Source organism: Microtus oregoni, unplaced genomic scaffold (assembly GCF_018167655.1).
Source record: "Microtus oregoni isolate MIOR12 unplaced genomic scaffold, Mior012 000004F_ref0000308, whole genome shotgun sequence".
NCBI lineage: Eukaryota > Metazoa > Chordata > Mammalia > Rodentia > Cricetidae > Microtus > Microtus oregoni.
Window position 1 is genome coordinate 66611384 of NW_024543063.1, and position 21270 is coordinate 66632653.

Below are 21270 nucleotides of genomic sequence, written 5' to 3' on the forward strand. Positions count from 1 at the left end.
TACTTCCTGCCTGGCTACTGACCAATCAGCGTTTTATTAAAACAAGTGACCAATCTTTACAAAGTACAAGACCATTGTTCCACTTTCCCCCCACAGCTTCTCCCTCCTTCCTGCTGCTCAGTTTGTTTCTGGGGTCCTGTGTCATGCTGATGAAGGAGACAGGCATGACCGTGTTTGGAGTATGCTTGGTTTATGACCTCTTCTCCCCTTCCCACAAGCAGGACAAATTGAGTAATTGGGTGATCTGTCAGCACAGCCCACAGCAGCCAGGAACTCCCACCTCTCCGCTCAGCATGCCCACCCCCACCGTGAGAGCAGAAAGCAGAAATCTCCCACACAGAGATCCTAGGGGAGGCTGCCATTCACCATTGCCACCAGAGCCCAAGAGCTCAGGCTCCCTGTGTCTACAGGAGCAATGTGGTCCCTGACGAGGTGGCTGGCAACGTGGGCAGTGCTGATGTGTTAACATGTCTGCTAACACATACCCCGAAACCAAAAGGCAATTTCACACTCCCTGAAGTCCTGGAACGAGACCCTCCACACCAGGTTGGCGAGTCTGTCTGAGAAACCACCAGCGATTGACTGGGCTTATTACAAGGCCAATGTGGCCAAGGCTGGCTTGGTGGATGATTTTGAAAAGAAGTATAATGCCTTAAAGATCCCGGTGCCCGAGGATAAGTACACAGCCCTGGTGGACAGTGAGGAGAAGGAGGATGTGAAGAACTGGGCTGCGTTCGTGTCTGAGTCCCAGGTCAGGATCCAGGAGTATGAGAAACAGCTGGAGAAGACGAAGAACATCATCCCCTTTGATCAGATGACCATTGATGACTTGAATGAGATCTTCCCAGAAACCAAGCTGGACAAGAAGAAGTACCCGTACTGGCCTCATCAGCCCATTGAGAACCTGTGAAACAGGCCAGGAGGGAGCCAGCCCTTCATTCCAGACTCTGGACATTAAAATAAAACATTTACATAGAAAAAAAAAGAAAAATTAAGAGTGAATTATCAAATATATAACCACATATAAATGTTTTTGTTGCTGTTTCTGTGCGTGTGTGTGTGTGTGTGTGTGTGTGTGAGAGAGAGAGAGAGAGAGAGAGAGAGAGAGAGAGAGAGAGAGAGAGCGTCCCACTGGCCTTGAACCTGAGATACTCCTGCCTCGCCTCAGTCACCCAGTGCTGCTGTTACGCCCCTCCCTGTGGTGGTGTGTGGTGGTGTAAAGCTAGAACTCGGGCCTTTCTCATATGCAAGTCATCTGAATTACATTCCAAGACATAAGCTCATTTCTTAGACCTTAGTGGACTCTAAGCAATTATACTTTGACACCTTCGCCTCCAATTTCCAAAGTGAGGAATGGATGTGAACACGTTGACAGAGATGGTTATACCAGCAGGTTTTCTCTGTCAGCAGAGGGAGCCTGGGTCTTGCTCCATATATACGGGAGAAGAAAAGCCAGACTTGGTGCTGCACTCCTGCAGTCCCAGCACTCCAGAGGCTGAAGCAATGTCGAGAGCTTTGAGGCCAGGCTGGGCTACACAGTAAAACCTTCCTTGGGGAGCAGAGCAATGGTTCGGTGGGTAAAGGTGCTTGCTGCCAAGTCTGATGACCTGTATTCTCTCCTAGGGACCCACGTGGGAGACTCCCACAAATTGTCCTCTAACCTCCACCCCCATGCACACCGAAACACACGTGTGTGCGCGCACACACACAAATAATATTTAAAATAATAATAAAATAAAGATGAACTAGTTCCTACCCCAGCCCACATGAGGCACATCCTGTTCCCAGATTCCACATTCTCACCCCTACCCCTCCAAACCCACTCCTGATTTCTGGCTACAGACCTTCACCAGGTGGACCTTAGCCCAGCGGCTCACAGGAAACGGCTTGAGATGGCTGGGTCTGAAGATGTAGGCGCCAGAGGCCTGGGTACTCTTCTCATCCCCGGTGCTAGCATTGTACCTGGGCCCAGAGCAAATGAGCATCAGGGAGGGGCCTCAGCCCTGCAGCCACCCTCACAGAGCAGCCCTTCCTCACCAAAAGAAGCCTTGGCTCACAGGGAGTGAGAGCTTCTGCTCCATGTTTTCAATCTTCAACCCCTACCCTCACACCCCAGCTGCCCACAACCCCTTCCTGTACAGCCCAGCAGTCTACAACCCCTGCCTGCGTACCCCATCTGCCCACAGCCGCTACCTGCACACCCCAGCTGCCCACAACCCCTACCTGCGCACCCCAGCTGCCCACAGCCGCTACTTGCACACCCCAGCTACCCACAACCCCTACCTGCACACACCAGCTGTCCAAAACCCCTCCTGTACACCCCAGCTGCCTACCTCTACCTGTGTACCCCAGCTGCCCACAACCCTTACCTGCACACCCCAACTGCCCACAACCCCTACCTGAACACCCCAGCTGCCCACCTCTACCTGCACACCCCAGCTGCCCACCTCTACCTGCACACCCCAGCTGCCCACCTCTACCTGCACACCCCAGCTGTCCACAACCCCTCCTGTACACCCCAGCTGCCTACCTCTACCTGCACATCCCAACTGCCCACAACCCCTACCTGCACACCCGAACTGCCCACAACCCCTACCTGCACACACCAGCTGCACACAACCCCTACCTGCACACACCAGCTGTCCACAACCCCTGCCTGTACACCCCAGCTGCCCACAACCGCTACCTGCACACCCCAGCTGCCCACAACTTGAAGAAAAGGATCAAGCATTGACTTTATTACTACTATTTAAATTATTTATGTATTCATTCATTGATTCATTCTGGCACTGGGGATGGAACCCAGGGACTCACACGTGGTAGGCAGCCAGGCCTTCACCAGTGAGTCACACACCCAGTCCCTCTCTGGTAGAATCTAGGCAGGAGCACTCCTGCTGAGACAGCTGGAGCCTGTGGTGAGGCAGGGCATTTTAATGAAGCCCATAATGGAACCAAACTGCTCAGCTCACGGTGCTGGAGAAGAAGAGAAGAGAGGTGCCAATCCGTCCTTCTGAGGTAGGCTCTAAATAACCTTCCTCCAAGCAGACCCTGCCTCCTAAAGTTTCTGTCATTCCTCATCAGTGCACAGGGCTATGAGCCCATCAACAGACCAATCACACCAGTCTTCCCAGCGGTGGAGAAGCGGAGGTGGGAAACTGACCCCTACTCAGCAATCCAAAAGAAAGGGCCATTAAGTAAAGGCCCCATACCTGAATTCAGTCCCCAGGAGCTTACACAGTGGAAGAAGAGAACCGACTGCAGATAGTTAGTTGTCCTCTAACTATCACACACTTGCCTTGGCCAGGGCACACTCACATACAAATGCATATACATCAATTTAAAGTTGAAAGAACCCTCGGGGGGGGGGGGGGGGAGCGCAGCCCTCGCTATCTGACCACCTTCACACACAGCCGCACAGCACCGGCAAGCAGCCCCCTTCGTGCCTTGCAGGAAGGAGCAGCAGAAGAAACAGAAGCCCGCCAAGTCCGTGTGGGAGCAGCGCACCAGCGAGATGCGCAAGCAGAACCTGCTGGCCAGCCGCGAGGCGCTGTACGGGGACGCGGCTGAGCGCTGGCCCACCGCCTACGCGCGCACGCTGCGGCCCGACGTCAAGACGCACCTGGACCGGCCGCTCGTGGTGGACCCGCAGGAGAACCGCAACAACAATACCAACAAGAGCCGCGCGCCCGACGCGCTGCGCCCGACCGCGCGACCCCGCGAGAGCGCGCGGGACCCCGACGCGCGGCGCGCCTGGGCCGGGAGCCCTGAGCGCGCGCCTGGCCGGGAAGGCCCGTATGGCCGCGAGAGCGAGCCGCAGCAGCGCGAGCACGTGCCGCCTCGCGAGCACGCGCCCTGGGACGCGGACGCCGAGCACGTCAAGGCCGGGGACGAACCCGAAGACAGGCCGGAGCGCAGGCCTCGTCCCCGCGATGCCACCAGGCCGGCTCGTGCTGCTGACGGCGATGGCGACGACGGGCAGCACAGGCGGCGACATCGACACAGGCCGCCAGCCCACGACGACAGGGAACGCAGGCACCGACGCAGGAAGTGAGTGTGCTTCGGGGGGGGGGGTGGGGGGGGTATATGCCCAGTTGGACTTCATTCCAGGCCGGGCCGAGAAGTTTCCCCAGTAGATAGGGTGACAGTCACCAGGCCCAGAATACCGGAAGCCGTGGGGATGTACCCAGCGGCCACAGCCAGGGTTAGCAGATGGGGAAACAGATGGAGTTGCGTGCTGGGATGAACCCAGGGTCTCATATACAAGAGTCCACAATAGAGCTATGCCCCTCAGTGAAGGATTTTAGGTTGCACTCTACAGCAGAGCCAGCCTGTCACAGGGGAATTCTAGGCTAGCGTTCTGTCGCTGAGCTACACCCCAGCTCCTCACTGGAGGACTCTAGGCCGGCCCCCTACTGCTGAGTCACGCCCTCAGTCCTTTACTGCAGGATTCTAGGCAGGGACTCTACTACTGAACTACATCCCATCCCAGCATTATATATAAAAAGTCTAGGGTCCTGCCGTCTTGGCTTCCAAAACGGCTAGAGGACTAAGGCATTGTGCGCTTTACACAGGCCCTAGGGAGAGCCCATAGTCTCCACCAGATTCGTGTAGCTTTTTCATTACTTGCTGTTTACTCTTGAATTAGTGTGTTCTTTTTTCGTTTTTCGAGACAGGGTTTCTGTAGCTTTGGAGCCTGTCCTGGAACTAGCTCTTGTAGACCAGGCTGGTCTCGAATTCACAGAGATCTGCCTGCCTCTGCCCCCCTAGTGCTGGGATTAAAGGCGTGCGCCACCACCACCCGGTGAAGTTCTTGGCATCAATGTTCTCACCTGATGATCGAACTCCCCAGAAATGACCAAGTCGTTGCTAGAATTAAATCCGTCACCTCTGCCAGGGGCTCACATGGGCACTAATGTGTGCGAAGCGTCTGCGACTGTTATTTTGCCAGTCCTTTGCTTACTTGATGGGGGAGGGGAGGTCTGATCTCTCAGACAGCACCCCAACAGGAGCTGATTTTTCTTATCTTTCTCGTAACATATTGTAATGTTTCACGGAAGACCATAAAGGGACTCTCTGTAGAGAGCCCAGGGACTTCTGAGTTGATAGCGACATCTGTTATAAAATACTGTCCTCAAGTCAAGTGTGGTGTCATTCCTATGATCCCAGTACTTGGGAAGTGGGACAGGAGGATCTGGACTTCAAGGCCAGCCTTGGCTACATAGTGAGTTTGAGACTACCCTGTGCTACATCCATAATAATAATAATTTAATGTCCTCTTGATCCTTCTTCATATTGCTATGAGAGCATCACACTGGATTCTTGAAGGGTGTACAAAATCTGACCCCAGCCTATGGGAAAGGGGCATTTCTCTTCTGCTGTGTGGGTCCTGAGGTGTCAGGTGTCTTACTAGCCTGTGTGACACAGCTCGTGACTGGGTGGGACTCGGCCTTCAATGAAGCCATGAGACTATGTTCCTAACAAGAGGAGCCCAGTGCAGGTCCCAGGACCGCATACTGAGTAGTGGGGTTCTCAACCAAATGAGTTTAGACAAGGGTCTGTAGGCAAAAATCACTACCAGGAAGGTGGGGGGGCGGGTCACAAGTTCAGGTCAGCCTGGGATACACAGGGAAATCCTGTATCAGAGGGGGGGATGAGAGGTGAGAGGACTGGGTGAGGAGAAGGAGGGAAGACTCCTTCTGGAGGGCTGGTCCTAGTCATGGGTACTGACTCGCACTCTTCCTTCCCACTCCTAGTGCCCACAGCACCCCTCGGTTGTATCACTACCTCTGTCTGCACGGTGCTCCCTTAAACACCATTGTTCCTAATCATTCTTTCCCTAGAGTTTTCTCTCCTGGGTGTTTCCCTCTGCTCAGTGAAGTGTGAGAAGGGTCAGCTGTATTCTAGCCCAGACTGAACTCCAGCCAGTGGCTGCAGGTGGTAGGGGCCTACAGAGTTGGGTTTATCCATTTACACTGCTATAACCAAATGCCTACGGTTGGTTACTCATTTAGCAAGAGTGGAAGTTTATCCAGCTTCCTGTTCTGGAGGCTGCAGAGTCACAGGGCACACCAGCACTCTGAGGGCTTGTTGCTGCAGCCAAACATGATAAGGGACTCCCGTGGTGACCCAGGGCCATCATGCCTGTTCTGGTCTCTTCCTTCTCTCAGAGTGCCACTCATCCATCATGGGGACCCTGCCCTTGAGACCTTATCTAGCCCTTACTTACCTCCAAATACCATCATCAGACAAATTTAGGGATTAGGTTTCTCAGTAGATGGAGCAAACACATTAAAACCATAGCAGAGACATTCTGAGAAACATGACCAAGATGGGCCAGACCACAAGAAGAGCAGCTAGAGAAAAATGGAGCATTTCGAGTAAGAACGGTACATGTTAAGGTCCTGGAATCACTCAGAGGACAGCCAACTTACAAGATATGAGGAAAGGGGGCAAAGGGCCAGAGATGGGTTAGAAGGACTCTGGGTCCCTTACGAGGGTAAGGAGGAACCAAAGATGTGAGGAGGGGCTTTGTCCCTGTATTGTGTCTGCTGCTGCTGTACCAAAAGAGGCAGAGTGATGAGGACAGAACGGCTGACCCTAAAAATGTTCCAGGAGGAGGGTTTTCTGTTGTTCTGAGATAGGACCTCACTGTAACTGGTCCTCCTGCTTGCTGGGATTACAGACATATACTGCCACATCAAGGTTTATTTGGTGCTGGTGATGGAACCCAAGGCTTTGTTCACCACGCTAGACAAGCACCCTTATTAACTGAGCTGCACGCTATCCCTGCAGGAGGAGTTTTTGAAAGTCTCTAAATGTCGAAAGAACCTGGGGCTGCAGTGCAGGGACTCTCAATACGCCTGCCCATCCCTGCCTGGCTGTGTGACTTTCAATACGTCACTTTACTTTTCTGGTTCCCATTTCTTCAGATGGGGTGAACAGTAGGGTAAAACGTACAGGTTTAAACAGACACATGAACTGTGTTGAGAGATACTGAGCCAACAAGTACTCAGTAAATGTCAGCATGATGGAATTATAGAATTAGTAGCAGTTCTGTTTGGCCATTTTTGGATGTCTTTAGGGGTCATTCGGAGGCCCTCTGGGATACCAAAATCTACAGGTTTGGGCTCCATCTATAAAACAGCGTAGTAGCGACATGGAACCTAGACTCATCCTCTGTGGGCATCATTCAGATCATCTCCAGGTAACTTGGAATTTCTGATGCAGTGCAAGTGCTCTATGGGCAGCTATTAGACTCTATTTTTCAAACAAAATTTAGAAAGCAGATTGACGATGTGGCCATTTAACAAAATAACAACTGTAGGTTCCCTTCTAGAGCCTATGACCTCCACATTCACCAGGCTTACAGTACTAGGCATGAATTCTCTACTGTGGAACAGCCCTCAAATTCAGTCAGTAAGCAGTGGTCACCCCTACACCAGCAATGCCCCTGTTGCCCCAGTGAGCACATTCTTGTTGCGGCATGCAGGGACCAGTACTGGGTAAGATCACTGATATATTCTGTATTTTCTTCTTTGACACAGGGTTTCTCTGTGTAGCCCTGACTGTCCTGGAACTCACTCTGTAGACCAGGCTGGCCTTGAACTCAGAGGTTGCTGGGATTAAAGGCGTGCACCACTACCCAGCTATATATTCTGTATTCTTTAGGAAAGAGGTGAGGGGAAAGTCTGTATCAGTTTTGTTTTTGTTTTTTTTTTTTCAAGATATTTTCAGTCTTGGGTCTGGAGAGAGCTCAGCGCTTAGGATCACTTTCTGCTTGCATGGAAGACTCAGGTTCAGTCCCCAACACCCCACATGGAGATTCACCACCTTCTGTAACTCCAGTTCCACGGGATCTGATGCTCTCTCATGGCTCTCAGATTCTCAGGTGGCACACAGACGCACAGGCACTAACTGGTCCGTCAGTTCAGTCCCCAGATGCAGAATCTGTAGTGTGGAAAGGTGAACCTCAGTACAAATATATCAGTTCGCTAGGCATGATGGTGCACTCCCAGCACTCAGGAGACAGAAGTAGGTGGATCTTTGTGGGTTCAAGACCAGTCTGGTCTATATTAGAAAGTTCTAGGCCAGCCAGGGATACCTAGAGAAACCTTGTCTCAAAATAAACAACAAAAGGCCATATCGTGTTTTAGCATCGTGTGAGCACTCAGAGTGTCCATACCATATTATTAGTAATACTGAGGCTCTCTCCGAGGTAGACATCAAAAACCTTAGAACTGGGTATGGGTGTGCATGCCTAGAAACCCGCACCCAGAAAGCTGAGGCAGGAGGACTGCCATAAGTTTGGAGCAAACCTAGACCACTGAGTAAAACTGTTTAAAAGACATTGATTCTCAGCCAGGCATGGTGGCCCACGCCTTTAATTCCAGCACATAGGAGGCAGAGGCCACAGATCTCTGTGAGTTCGAGGCCAGCCTGGTCTATAGAGCAAATTCCAGGACAGCCAGTGCTACACAGAGAAACCCTGTCTTGAGGGTGGGAGGTGGGGGGTGATTCAAATTTTGATTCTGTTTTAGAGAGCTAGGTGCTCCTGTGATCTGCATGGCCTTTTCCTTCCCATAGGCTGTCCTCTGGCCTGTCCCAGAGCCCCGCCCATGTGTTTCATTGTTGGGATGTTGGCAGTGTCATTTTTCCTGTTCTGCTTATCCTTACTCCCGTTTCTACACTCACAGTTCTCTTTCCCTCTGAAGCGTGCACCAGAACACCATTCCTGCACCTTCAGTAGTTGCCAAACTCAGGTTCCCCCACGGGTCCAAGTGAGGCCCAAGCTCTAGACTCCTGGTAGAGACCTGTGAGCTCCCAAACATCTGCACTCCTAGTCCTGACCAGTCGGGGTCAGCTGTTAGCAGCCTTGTTCCAGCTGCATCTGTCACCATGGCAATCCACTCCCCACTAGAACAAGGAGGATTACTGCAGTTGTGGGTTTCCTGGCTCACTCTCCCTGTATAGCATAGAATTCTGATCCTTTAACACACGCCTCAACACCTCCACTTTGTTCACCACCTGTTTACTTTGCTGAGTGACGCTGGAGCTAAAGGTTTCTAGATAGGACCAGATTCCAGTTCAGTCCCGTCTGAGCTGGTTCATGAGGGACAAATGTCTTCCCCTCTGCCTCAGTTTCCTACTCTGTTAAATGGAGCCGATCTTGTTATCCATTTCAGGTGCTGTAATGCATGAAGTATTGGGGGCAGTCAAAAACTGTGTCAGGAAGCATGCAGAGGAGGTCAGTCAGGAAGTGTGCAGAGGAGGTCAGTCAGGAAGTGTGCAGAGGTGGGGCAGCCAGGAAGTGTGCAGAGGAGGTCAGCCAGGAAGCAGGCAGTGAAGGGTGCTGTTTTATGATCTAGAACAGTCTCTAGGTCTCAGCAGGGTACCACAAGGGAGAACACCTGTCTTGGACACTGGGACAGGGCCCAACTTCAGTTTTCTGTATCCTCTGAATCTTCCTTAAAGATATTTAAGGATTAAAAATAACTGGAAATTGAGCTGGGTATGGTGGTGCACACGTTTAATCCCAGCACTCAGGAGGCAGAAACAGGTGGTTCTCTGTGAGTTTAAGGCCAGCCTGGTCTACAGAGTGAGTTCCATGACATCCATGGCTACGCAGAGAAATCCTGTCTCAAAAAGCAAACTGTTAACTGGAAATTTATACTTGGGCTTTGCACACTGGGCTAGCAAAACTTCCCCAGTAGAACCAGGATTGTGAGTCAGAGGTACAGCCCCTGCCTAGAATCCCCCAGTGAGGGGTGTGGGTGTGTCTCAGCGTTAGAGGGTTACCACAGCCTGTGTGAGGCCCTGAGCTCCTCCTCAGCATACAGAAAGTTCACGAGAGTTCATAACCATTTGACCTGCCTGGAGCTGTGCAGCGCTCTGTGAAGTGTAGAATCAGGAAATGATTGCTTTTTCTTTCCTTTCGGGGTGGATGGCGCTCAGGGCCTCACATGAGCTGGGTAGTGCAGCAGACTGTCCTGGGCCGTGCTGTGGGCCTGGGTATTGGTCCCAGCAGCTGCAGTGCCGATCCTAACCAGTTCTGCACTCTTCCACTTTGATCCTCTCCTTAGAGAGAACCAGGGCTCCGGGGTCCCCATGTCTGGTCCCAACCTGTCCACCACCAGGCCAATCCAGCAGGACCTGGGCCGCCAGGACTTGCCACTGGCCGAGGACCTTGACAACATGAAGAATAACAAGTTGGCCACCGGGGAGCCTGTCAGTCCCACGACAGCCTGGGCCACAGTGGCCTTCCCCCAAGCCCCACCAAGATCGGGAACAGCACCAACCCTGGTCCCACCTTGGCCACCAACCCCCAGAATGCTGCCAGCCGCAGGATGCCCAACAACCCGGGCAACCCGTCCAACCCCAGCCCCCCCAAGACACCCGAGAACAGCCTTATCGTCACCAACCCCAGCAGCACTCAGCCCAACTCAGCGAAGACTGCCAGGAAACCCGAGCACATGGCGGTGGAGATCCCCCCAACCTGCCTGCCCCTCAACCACACTGTGGTCCAAGGTGAGGAGTTGCAGGGTTGCTGGGCCGTTTTCTCCACAGTCCCTGCTCACAGTCTTGGGAGGAAGAAACACTAGACCCTGTGTGCAGCCCTCAGTGGACTTGGCCTGTGGCCATGCTCCACACCCCACCTTCCCTCCACAGAGCCCACACTACCACAGGGGAGAAAGGAATCCCCAAGTGGAAACTGGGGGCCTGGGGACAGCACAGCTGGAAGCATCATCATTGTAAACGGTCTAGTGGCACAGTGAGCAAGGAAGGAGCTGGGGGAGTGGCCCGGTTGGTAGAGTGCTTGCCTAGACACTCCAGCACCACAGACAGCCTACAGTAATGGTGGGTGGGGGTAGGAAGTTCACAAGTTCAAGGCCACCCTTAACTATGCAGTGGCCTTAAGGCCAGCCAGGACCCCATGTCTGTTAACAAGGATAATGTCTGTTTATCCCAGTGTCTATGTCTCTCGGAACCGCTGTCGCTGCAGCACACACTTAGGAGCATTTGCATGCTCTTCTCTCTCCTGGTGACCAGATGGCTCACGCACCAGTGTGGCCCATTTGGATCGGCCTCACTCCTCTGTCACCTGGGGCTCCGGCCCCTAAAGACAACTGCGTACATTCCTGTGAGGAGCAAGTCAGTTTGGGGCTTGGGGTTGCTGTGTTTTGAGGTAGCATCTCACTGTATAGACCAAGCCTAAGCTAGAAGTGACCCTCCTGTCTCTCTTTCCCTGTGGTGGCAGAATTACAGGTGTGTGCCACCACAGCTGACTTCCCTGTGGTGGGTCTTGATAATAAACTAATTTTACTAGTTTTTGGATGAAGAAACAGACCCCCGGGGAGGTTCAGCCTGTCCACAAACAACCACACAGGGCTGTGGAGCCTGCAGTCAGAACTGGGTGTTCTCACAGGGTCTGAGTTCTCTACTCTGTGGGCAGCTGCCCCATGCAGGTCCTAGTCACATCAGAAAATCTAAGGGAACGGAGGCACCATTGCTCTGTAGAGTGGGAGCTGATATTCTAGGGCCAGTTCACTGGCAGCTGTGTGACCTTGGACTAACCACTTTACATCCCTGTGCCCAGATTCCCTTCTCTGTCAGGTGGTGGGCACAGGCACCAAGCCCACAGGGTCGGGTGACGCCTGGTGCACAGGAAGCTCTTTCCCCAGTGTCCTATGCTTAACATTGGCTCCAGGAATGACCAGGAGTCCAGAGCTTTGTGGGTAAGGAGGAACCCATGTTTATCCTTGTTCCAACAGTAAACAAAAATGCTAACCCAGACCCACTGCCAAAGAAGGAGGAAGAGAAGAAGGAGGAAGAGGAGGCAGACCCCGGGGAGGACGGCCCAAAACCCATGCCGCCCTACAGCTCCATGTTCATCCTCTCCACCACCAACCCGTGAGTATGGGAGCAGAGGCCTGGCCAGGCTCCCCGGGTGGGCGGGGAAGCAGTGGAAGATTATTCTCTTCAGCACCATCTTGAGTCTTGAGGCCCTCAGTAGTCCCTCTTGCTTAACTCATAGGAGATAAAACCTTGTCATAACATACTATCCTGGAAAAGACCCCTTCCTGCCGTGAGATGGAAACCACTGCCGTAATACCGACCTGTGCCCTGCTGGGACAGGTGTCCTTTAGGAATTGCTGCCTTGTGCTGTCCACGACCTGCACGACCTGTGTGGCAGTCGTGCCTCTGAATTCTGTGAATAACCATTGCGCCACACAGATGTGGACTCTGGACCCTTGCATGTCAGCTTTTTTCTAAAGTTCAGTTTTCTCCTTTACTAAACAAATGTCTAAGTGGCACTTACTGTCAAGTATTGTTCAAGTGCTTTATAAATTTACAGAACAGCCTCTTAGCATTGGTGCAGTGAAAGCGGGTGAGGCTTGAGCCAGAACAGGCTGCTTCTAATGGCACAGGTTTTCTTGTTTGGGTGGTCCTGGGGGTGGATTAGGCTTTGTGCGTGCTAGGCAAGCACTCCGCCAGCTAAGCCGCAGCTCAAGTTTTCTGCTTGTGGTGGAAGTGATGGGATTTGTTTTGAGTTTTGTTTTTAATTTTATTTATCATTGGTGTGTGTGTGTGTGTGTGTGTGTTTGCCATGGCTCCTGTGTGGAGGCCAGGAGACCCTGGAGTCATTGTTCTCCTTCCATCTCCATGTGGGTCCCAGGGATTGGACACTGGGCACAGGTTAGCAGGGAGAGCACCTTTACAGCTCACTGGCCCTTGTCTTTTGTTTTGTTTTGCACATGTATTGTTAATGTTGTATTTGTGTGTGTGTGTGTGTGTGTCTTGTTTTTAGTGTGTGTGATTTGCTGATGTGTGTATTTTGTCCTGTATGTGTGTGTGTTTTGAGTGTGTGTAATTTGTTTTCAGACCAGATCTGACTCTGTGACCACACTGGCCCTGAACTCATAACATAGTCCAGATGTCCTGAACTCTTAGTGATTCCTCAGCCACATCCTCCCTGGCTCAGATTACTGACAGGAGACACTACTCTCGGTTTCTTTCTTTAGACTAGAATATTTCACACATGGAAAACCTAGCCTTGAAACGGCTCCGTGGGTAGAGAGGCTGCGAAGCCTGCCAACCTGAGTTCAGTTCCCAGTACCCACAGAATCAGCTCTCACAAATTGTCCTTTGCTCTGTACAGGCAAGCCTTGGCACTGCTACCATCCCCCACACAGATAAATAATAATAAATAACTAAAAGAATAAAAGTGAAGTCTTTCTATGTCCTGCAGAATCATTAGTAGTAGTGATTCCACTAGCTTCAGAACCAAGTAGTTCAGTTGTTTGGAGGGTAGGAACTCTTCCACAGGCAACATGACTGTCTCAAGTAGCTGAGGGTTTCCAGCTGCACTGGACTATGGGACCCACCCAGCGCCCCGTGGAGAGTCCTTGACAGATGGTCTGGGTGGGGCAATGGAATTGGACGTGTTGGTGAGCGGAGGGGAAGGGCCCAAGAGCCTGCAATCTGAGTGGCTCCCTGCTCCGCCCACAGCCTTCACCAGCTGTGCCATTACATCCTGAACCTGCGCTACTTCGAGATGTGCATCCTCATGGTCGTTGCCATGAACAGCATAGCGCTGGCCGCCGAGGATCCTGTGCAGCCCAACGCGCCCAGCAACAGCGTGAGTCCCGGCTCTGCTCCCCATCTGAAACAACAGACTAGACAGACATTTACCTCTGAGCCACTCCTGCAGTCCCATTGTATGACTAGCAGGACTCTTATCCTAAGGGAGGCGGGAGCCTGACTCGGGTGGTCCTAAGCACCCTCTGCTGGTCATGTTCAGTAATTATCAGCCCTTGAACCTGTAGCTCCTGCCTCCCCACCACACACCACCCAAGGTGTTCTATGTGGTTCCTGAAGCTAGAAGCAGGGACAGAGGCCATTTTTGCTAATCCAGACAGAAACAACTAGAGCCCAACTCTGGGCAGGATGGTGGAGAGAGCAAGGGGAGGGTCCATCATCCCAGACTGAGTGGTGCCCTCAAAGTGAAAGAGAGCCAGATGGCCAGGTGGCCCCAGCATTTAGAAGATACTCCTGGAAACAGGAGAGCCCTGAGTGTGGACACTGGCCCGTCTACCTCATCACCCCAAGGACAGTCACCCCACGGTGGAATGGACTCCTCCAAGGCCCTCTTAGTCCACTGGCTGCTTGGAGTACTTGAAACAGGCACTCTTGGTGACCAGCCCTCAGCAGGGTAAATCGGTAGGATTTACCGCCATCTGCTGGACACTTTGGTTCACAACCTGCCTGGGAGTGGCTCCTGGGTGGAAGCTGTGCTTCTGGGGAATTTTCAGTGTTCCCACACCCCAGTGGGCAACTGGTAGACTTACTAGGAGTTGAGCAAGCCTGTGATTGGGTTCCTTGGCCTTTTTTTGTCCGGCAGGTGCTGCGGTATTTTGACTATGTTTTCACAGGCGTGTTTACCTTTGAGATGGTGATCAAGGTAAGAACAGTACTGGGGACATCCACAGACCCTTTGAGAAGAAAAAAGCTCAATCCAAGAGTAGATGTGCTGAGTGTGTGTGAGGGGAATTCACCAGACAGAGTGGTGGAGAGAGGGAGGGAGGAGCGGGGAGGGCAGGGAAGGACTTTAGTGTACACATCAAAGGAAGTGAGAGCTGTGGAGAGCTCTGGGACTCTGCATGAGCGCTCTCAAGCACCCTCAGATGACAGAAGAGGGGATTGTCAGGGACCAAGTAGGCCATGACGAGGGCAGGAACCACAGATCACAGCAGAAGTAAGAGGTAGACAGAGTCTTGGGAGGCTCCAAATACAGTGTACAAGGCTTCCTGGTGCATGATATCCTGTGGGATTCAGGCAGAGCACACTCTGATGCTTGTTCTTGAGGGCTTCAGAGTCAGGTCAGGCTCCCTTTCCTCAGAAGGACCACCTGTCATCCCAGGAGGGTGTTATCCTACTGAAGGGTTGGGGACTCTGAACAAACTCTTCTCTCCCTCTAGATGATCGACCTGGGCCTTGTCTTGCATCAGGGGGCCTACTTCCGTGACCTCTGGAACATTCTAGACTTCATAGTGGTCAGTGGGGCCCTGGTGGCCTTTGCCTTCACGTAAGTCTCCATGCAAGGCTCCCCACCCCAAGTCTGAGTCCCGCTGTCAGATGTGGGTCGTATTCTGGAGTTCTGAGACGGGAATGAGAGCTGTGGGCCAGTGGGTGTGGGGGGTGGGCAGGGTATGCCCAGTGGCGCTGCAACTGGCTTTGTGCATGGCATCACCATTAAGGAAGGAAGGAAGGGACCAGAGCCACCTTCCACTCCTCCCACAGCAAGGAGGTGGCCTCTTGCTGTGCTGCTTCTGGTATTCCTGCTCTGGGGACATCTCATCTCCCTACCCACAACCCCCCTACATGTTGTCTCTTTGGGGTGCCCCTGAAAAGACAATCAGAAAGCAAGTGTGCATGAGATCCCATCTCACCTGTTCCCCAAGGCTCCTCACCATACACCTGGTGGCCAACTTCTATGTGTCTCTGTCCTCCCAAAGCTCCTAGGATGCCCTTCCCTCAGCAAGGTTATATACTATTGCACCACTCCACAATGGCACCCTGGTGATAGGTGGCAGTTTCAAATATGACTCCTAATTTCTGAGTGACCATTTTAAAATGGTAACCATTTTAAGATGGCACCCAAGTTCTGAGTTACCGTTCCAAGCTAGCACCCACTTTGTGGTGCTGCTAGAGAACAGGGCAGCCATTCTAAGATGACTGTAAATTCTTACCGTCATCCCAAGGTGACGTTCTAGGGTTTAGGGGCCACTGCAAGTTGGTACCCAGGCCTGGTGATGGTGGTGCACGCCAAGATGGTACCCAGGTTCTAGATAGCCATTCCAAAATGACCCCTTAGGTCTGGGCAGCCATTCCAAAATGGAGTCCAGGTTGTTGAAAACCATTTCAAGGTGGCAGCTGAGTTCTAGGAAGCCATCTCAAACATGCTCAAGGGGTCAGAAGCAATTCCCACATGTTACCTGAAATCTCGCCATCATTCCAAGATGGTGCGTAAGTGCAGAATGGTCATCTCAGTGTCCCCGGAGGTCTATGCATCCACTTGATATGGTATCTAGTGTCTCAGTGGCCGTTCTCAATGGTACATGAGCTCTGCCATCCAAGTTTCTAGATAGCCATTCCAGGTGGTGTCCAGCCTGAGATGGAGCTCAGGTTAGGTCTAATTGGAGAGGGAGCCTGAGATCCCGGCAGCAGGCCTATCAGGGAGAGACCTAACTTGCTCCTCATCCAGAAATCCATCTTGGAAACCAAAACTGTGCTTATCACATAAGTCAGTCCCAGAAAGAACGGTCTTACAAGGTCTCTGACCCCCCTACCCCCGGCCCAGAGACCTGAGGGTTTCTTTGGGCTGTCTGACTGGCTGCCTCTCAGTAGGCATGGCCTCTCAGCCTGCTCCCTCTCCTGGCACTAAGTGTCGATTTCATGACAGAGGGCTCCAACTGTTGCCCATTTCCAGGTGAACGGCTACAGTAGGACCTCCCAGGCTGCCCCCTGGAGCACAGCAATCTGTGGTTGTGGTGGACGTGAATCAGCATTTCCATAGCCAGCAGGCCTAACTCGGCCTGACTCCCAGCTCTCTTTCCTTTTATCCTCTCTTCTGATTCTCTCCCTGTCCTCCCTGTATTCTCTTCTCTTCCCTTCTTTTCTTTTTTTCTGGTCCTGAGGATGGAGCCAGAGGGTGGAACCAGGGGCCTTTGCGCTGAGCCCTGAGTGATGCTCCCAGCTCTAGAATCAGACTTCTAATATTCCCACGAATTCGATGCAAACATAGTGCTGTGCTGTGTTCCTATAATTCCTCCGTAAGAGAAGGTCAGACCAGGGACAGCCATGTGCCTGTGCAGGCTGGCAGTTCTAACAGAAACAGGCATTGAAAGCATGGGCCACGGATTCTCTTGGAATTTTGGAAGAACTTGGAATTGTGGATCTTACTATGAGGCAGGAGAGGAGACACCTTGACCCCTACCATTCCCCTACTCACTACCAAGAATCCACTTGGCCCTGCCACTTCTCACTGAAGACAGGACTACAGCTCCATGCAAGCTGGCCAGCACCTTGTTTAGGTCACTCCTGCATATCCAACAGCAAAAGCAATTGCCCGTTGCTGCTTGCTTGCCAAAAGACGTTTCAGAACCTCCTTGTCCCCCAGTCCCCAGCAGCAGGTTCTGCTCGCTTGTTCCTGAGGTGTTTCAACTTGTGAGTCTTTGTTTGGTGTCTCCTTGTTGTCATGGTGGAGCAGCAGCTTGCTGTTTTCCTTTCCTTTCCTTTGTCTATCCCATGAGCCTGTCTGCTCATAGACAAGGTGGAAAACCACAATAAGAGTAAGCAGTACTTCTGTCTGGGTGTGGTGGCAAATGTGAGGTCGAAGCAGGAGGATTGCTGATCTAAAGCCAGCCTGGGCCATGAAGCACAGATGTCTCAGTGAAGAAGAAAAAGTTCCCTAAGTCTGGCAGACTCTCGGTGCCTCAGTTTCCCCATGCAGCAGGTTGTAATGGCTTGAATGAGAGGAAGCGCCTTGTGTGTCACCTGTGACGCTGGCACACCAGAGTAGTGATCCCCATTCCACACGAGAAACTGAGGCTGAGGCGAGGGGTGTGGAGAATGGAATCTAGGCCAGCAACCTGTCCCACTGGGTCCTTCCTTCCCTGGAAGGTCTGAGAGGCCGAGGAGCAGGAATGAGAAGGAGGGAGGCTGCTCCCTTCTTGGATAAGGGGGATTGAGGCAAGGACTCTAATTGTCTGCCTGTGCTCTCCCAGGGATGTGCTGATCCCCCCTCCTCTCCTCACCCAGATCTGTGTGTGTGGTCAGTGTTGCATAGGTGTGGGTGTGCATACATGTGCTCTCCGTCCACTAACCATGTCCATCTTCCATGCTCCATCACTAACGAGCCATCCCACAAGCTCTCACCATGAGGGACGTCACGCTCAGTGCCGATGCTTTGGAGCAGCTAGCCAACATCTCACAGCAGCTGCTAGCTAGATCATGATCCCACCCTCACTGCCAAGAGTCCATCTGGCACCACCGCCCCTCCTCCAGAGCAGGTCTTCAGCTGCTGGCAGACTCTGGCATAGCTGCCAGAGTGTAGCTTGATCCAGCTCCTCCTGCACCCTCAAAGCCACACTCCCAACAACTAAAGAAGAGGCCCTCCAGCAACACCCTCAATAGTCCTATCCCCGAGGGGCTCTCCTGCAGTACCTTAAAACAGCCCTGTCCCCGAGGAAGGCAGATTCAAGCTCAAGATGCAGGCATGTGGGTTTGACTCTCAGTCTGCCTAGCTTCCTCATCTGGAAAATGGGCACAGTGGTGCCATCCTTCTGCAGGTAAATGCAGGGACACAAGACTCAGCAGCACATACACAGTAGGGGAAGGCCACGGGACTGGAGCTCAGGGAGTGCTGGCCCGGTGTGCCAGTGCCATTGGAAGCATTGCTAATGACAGTGGGGAAGGGCTGTAGACTCACAGGCAGGGCTGAGAGCCCTAAGCTGGACCTGAGGGAAGGCTCAGTAGGGATATTTGTAGACATTAAGCCATTCAGGGTTAAAAAAAGAAAATTGTTGGGTATAACATGATGCCTAGAATCTCAGCTCCTCAGGAGACTGAGGCAGGAGGACCACAATGTCAAGGACTGCCAATAAATTTAGCAAGACCCTATCTCAAAATGAAAAGTAAAGAGAAGTCTCAAGGAGTGGCTCAGAGGTAGAATCCCCCAGTGAGGGGCTGGGGGCAGCTCATCAGTAGAACTCTGACCTAGCATGTGTGAGGCCCTTGATTCCATCAGCAGCAACTCTCCTTCCAGAAAGGTCCACCCACCAGAGTGACACACACGTCTACATCCCAGCTACTTAGAAGTTGGAGGCAGGAAGATCAGTCGTTCAGGCCAGCCTGGGCTACATCTTGACGAGTCAGTGTAAGTCAAGGTGGAGGCTACTGATACTGAAGCATCATGAAGACAAGGCCATTTTCCAGATGAAGCTTGTTGACAGTCAAAGCGCCATTCAAGCCTCTGTTCCCTCCCCATGAAACTCACCTACAGCAAGCTGAGTCCCCGTGCCAGGACCGCTGTAGGAAGTGACCCTGCTCCTGGCAGTGACTGAGTGGCGAGTTCACCCAGGGTAGTAGGCAGCCCCAGGGCTGCCTTACTCCTTGGAAATCATGGCAATGCACATGGCCCTTCTCTACTTGGAAGGCTCCCTGCTGTTCAAGGACATTGTCCAACAGCTCAGCAGGGCACAGGCATTCTTTCCCAGTTGGCTCTGACCTCCTGTGCAGCTTCTGCATTGGCCACTCTGGAGCTTCACTGGGTACTGCTTCCTTAGTCAGATGCACCTGCAGTCAGGGCAGCCCCGACCTGAGCCCCAGACGCAGGGCCTCAGTGGTGAGTCCTACCCCACTGCGTCCTTAGTGTCAGTCGCAGCCTAATCTCCTGTGCAGAGAAATGGAATCAGATATTTGGCACTGGAGGTCAACTGGAGAGTGCTTAGCTGGAATGCACTAAATCCTGGCTCTAGTCTCCAGCAGTGCAGAAAACCAGTTGTTGGGGCATCTTCACATAATCTCAGCATTCGGGGGTAGAAACAGGCATCAGGAGTTCAAGGTCATCTTCATCCACATAGCAAATATGTGGCCAGTCTCAAATAAAATAAAATAAAATAATAAACAGAAGTTCAAGGCCAGCCTGGTCTACATGAGATCCAGTGTCCAACATAAAAGAACCTTCCTCTTTTATTCAATCTAGTTATATAACAGAACATCACTAAAGATTAAATTGATGGAATGAGCAATTAAAAGATGCCGATCCATTGCATAATATGACACCTGCATTGGTGTGAAATTTGTGAAGTATTTTCACCATCTCGTATTATTAACATTTGAGTGGATCTCTGGAAACCTTATTTGTAGCTACCCAGACTAAGATTTTTTTTTTCTGGAATTCATCTGGTCCTCCTAAGGGCGCTCCCCAACTACTACTATTCAACACCTAAGCATAGGAACTGGGGGTGCAGCTGGGGGCAGTCTTGCACCTATGAGGCCATATGTTAATTGCCCATCCGTGCAAACTAACAATCCATTGTTGAAATCCTGTTCTTCTCTGACTTATCACTCACCAAACCGCCTCACGCACATAGTCCTTTTCTCCTTCCCTCCACCTCCGCAAGCCCTGTACCTGCAGGAGTGTTTTTTTATCTACAGAATTCTCACACTGCCTGTAACTACTTATGTCTGCACTATATGGTGAGATCGTTCAGGATAGTTTCCTGTTGTTACTTCCCTTTGCTCTCAGCTTGTGTTTGATCAGCACTAAGAACTACTTTTTGTCCCTGACATGGGCGTAAATGCTCAGAGTTAAAAATCTTTGCAGTCTTCAGCTCTTGCAGTGTAAATACTTTGGCATCAGATATGGCCTTGCCATATCACTTTGATAAATCAGGACCACAGCATTTGAGAAATTTGAGAGGATCCAAGAAAGGTGCCTAACATTTTAACAAAGCTGGGGGAATGCTAGCAACATCCTAGTGTGACTGAATCCTAATAAACCATGGTTTCCCTGTTATCCTAGTACGTGAGCTGGGTCTGGCTTAGAGAGCTTGATGGTGTGCAAGAAGGTTTCCTCCGTGCCGCAATTGTAGAGCTTCATCCTTTGATTTTTTTTTTTTTATTAACAGGCAGGCTATAGCAGTTCTTCACTTGCCAGAGAGGCTGTGCTATGCCCAGCACTGATCGCCACAGGGTGGGGAGAAAGCTCCTGGTGCGCTTCTCCTCATGGCCGCCAGGGGTCAGAAGCGGCAGTGGGAGACCTGTAAGTTCTTTTACTTAGGCGCCTGGCAGTCAGGGCAGCAGAGAACCCTCGCGGAGCCTAACTTTAGAGAACACTGACAGGATTGAACGGGGCCCTTCAGAGCGCAACCGCAGATGCACTCGAGACTCTCCAAAGGGACTCGTGGGATAACTGCCATTCTTCAGAGCTAACGGACTTCTTTCGGCCGCGGCTGCAGACCCCAGTCAGGGCACAGGCAGGTCGGGAGGCACTGGATACTGGCTGGGCGCTATCGCTGCCTGAGTCTCAACAGCGGTGTGCAGCACTGGCGCGATCTCGCGTCCACCCCAAGGCTGCTGAGGAAGCAGCCTGAAGACTCCCAAGGTAGCTTAAGCCAGATCTCGGGGCAAGCGTTTGATTCTCTTTTTGCTTCTCTCTCTACTCCTTCCTTTGCGGTCTCCCACCCATCTATTCCCCCAGGTCCTCCG

General features: G+C 52.1%; 1 protein-coding gene across 1 annotated transcript; it reads left to right on the forward strand.

Moving 5' to 3' along the window:
* Positions 1–484: 484 nt before the first annotated feature.
* LOC121447366 (ATP synthase subunit d, mitochondrial-like) lies at positions 485–975 on the forward strand (the record flags this gene model as incomplete). The annotated part of the gene is made up of 1 exon (XM_041650549.1): positions 485–975. A coding segment is annotated over one exon (426 nt), but the record flags the coding sequence as incomplete, so codon positions are not given.
* Between the last annotated feature and the right edge of the window lie 20295 nt (positions 976–21270).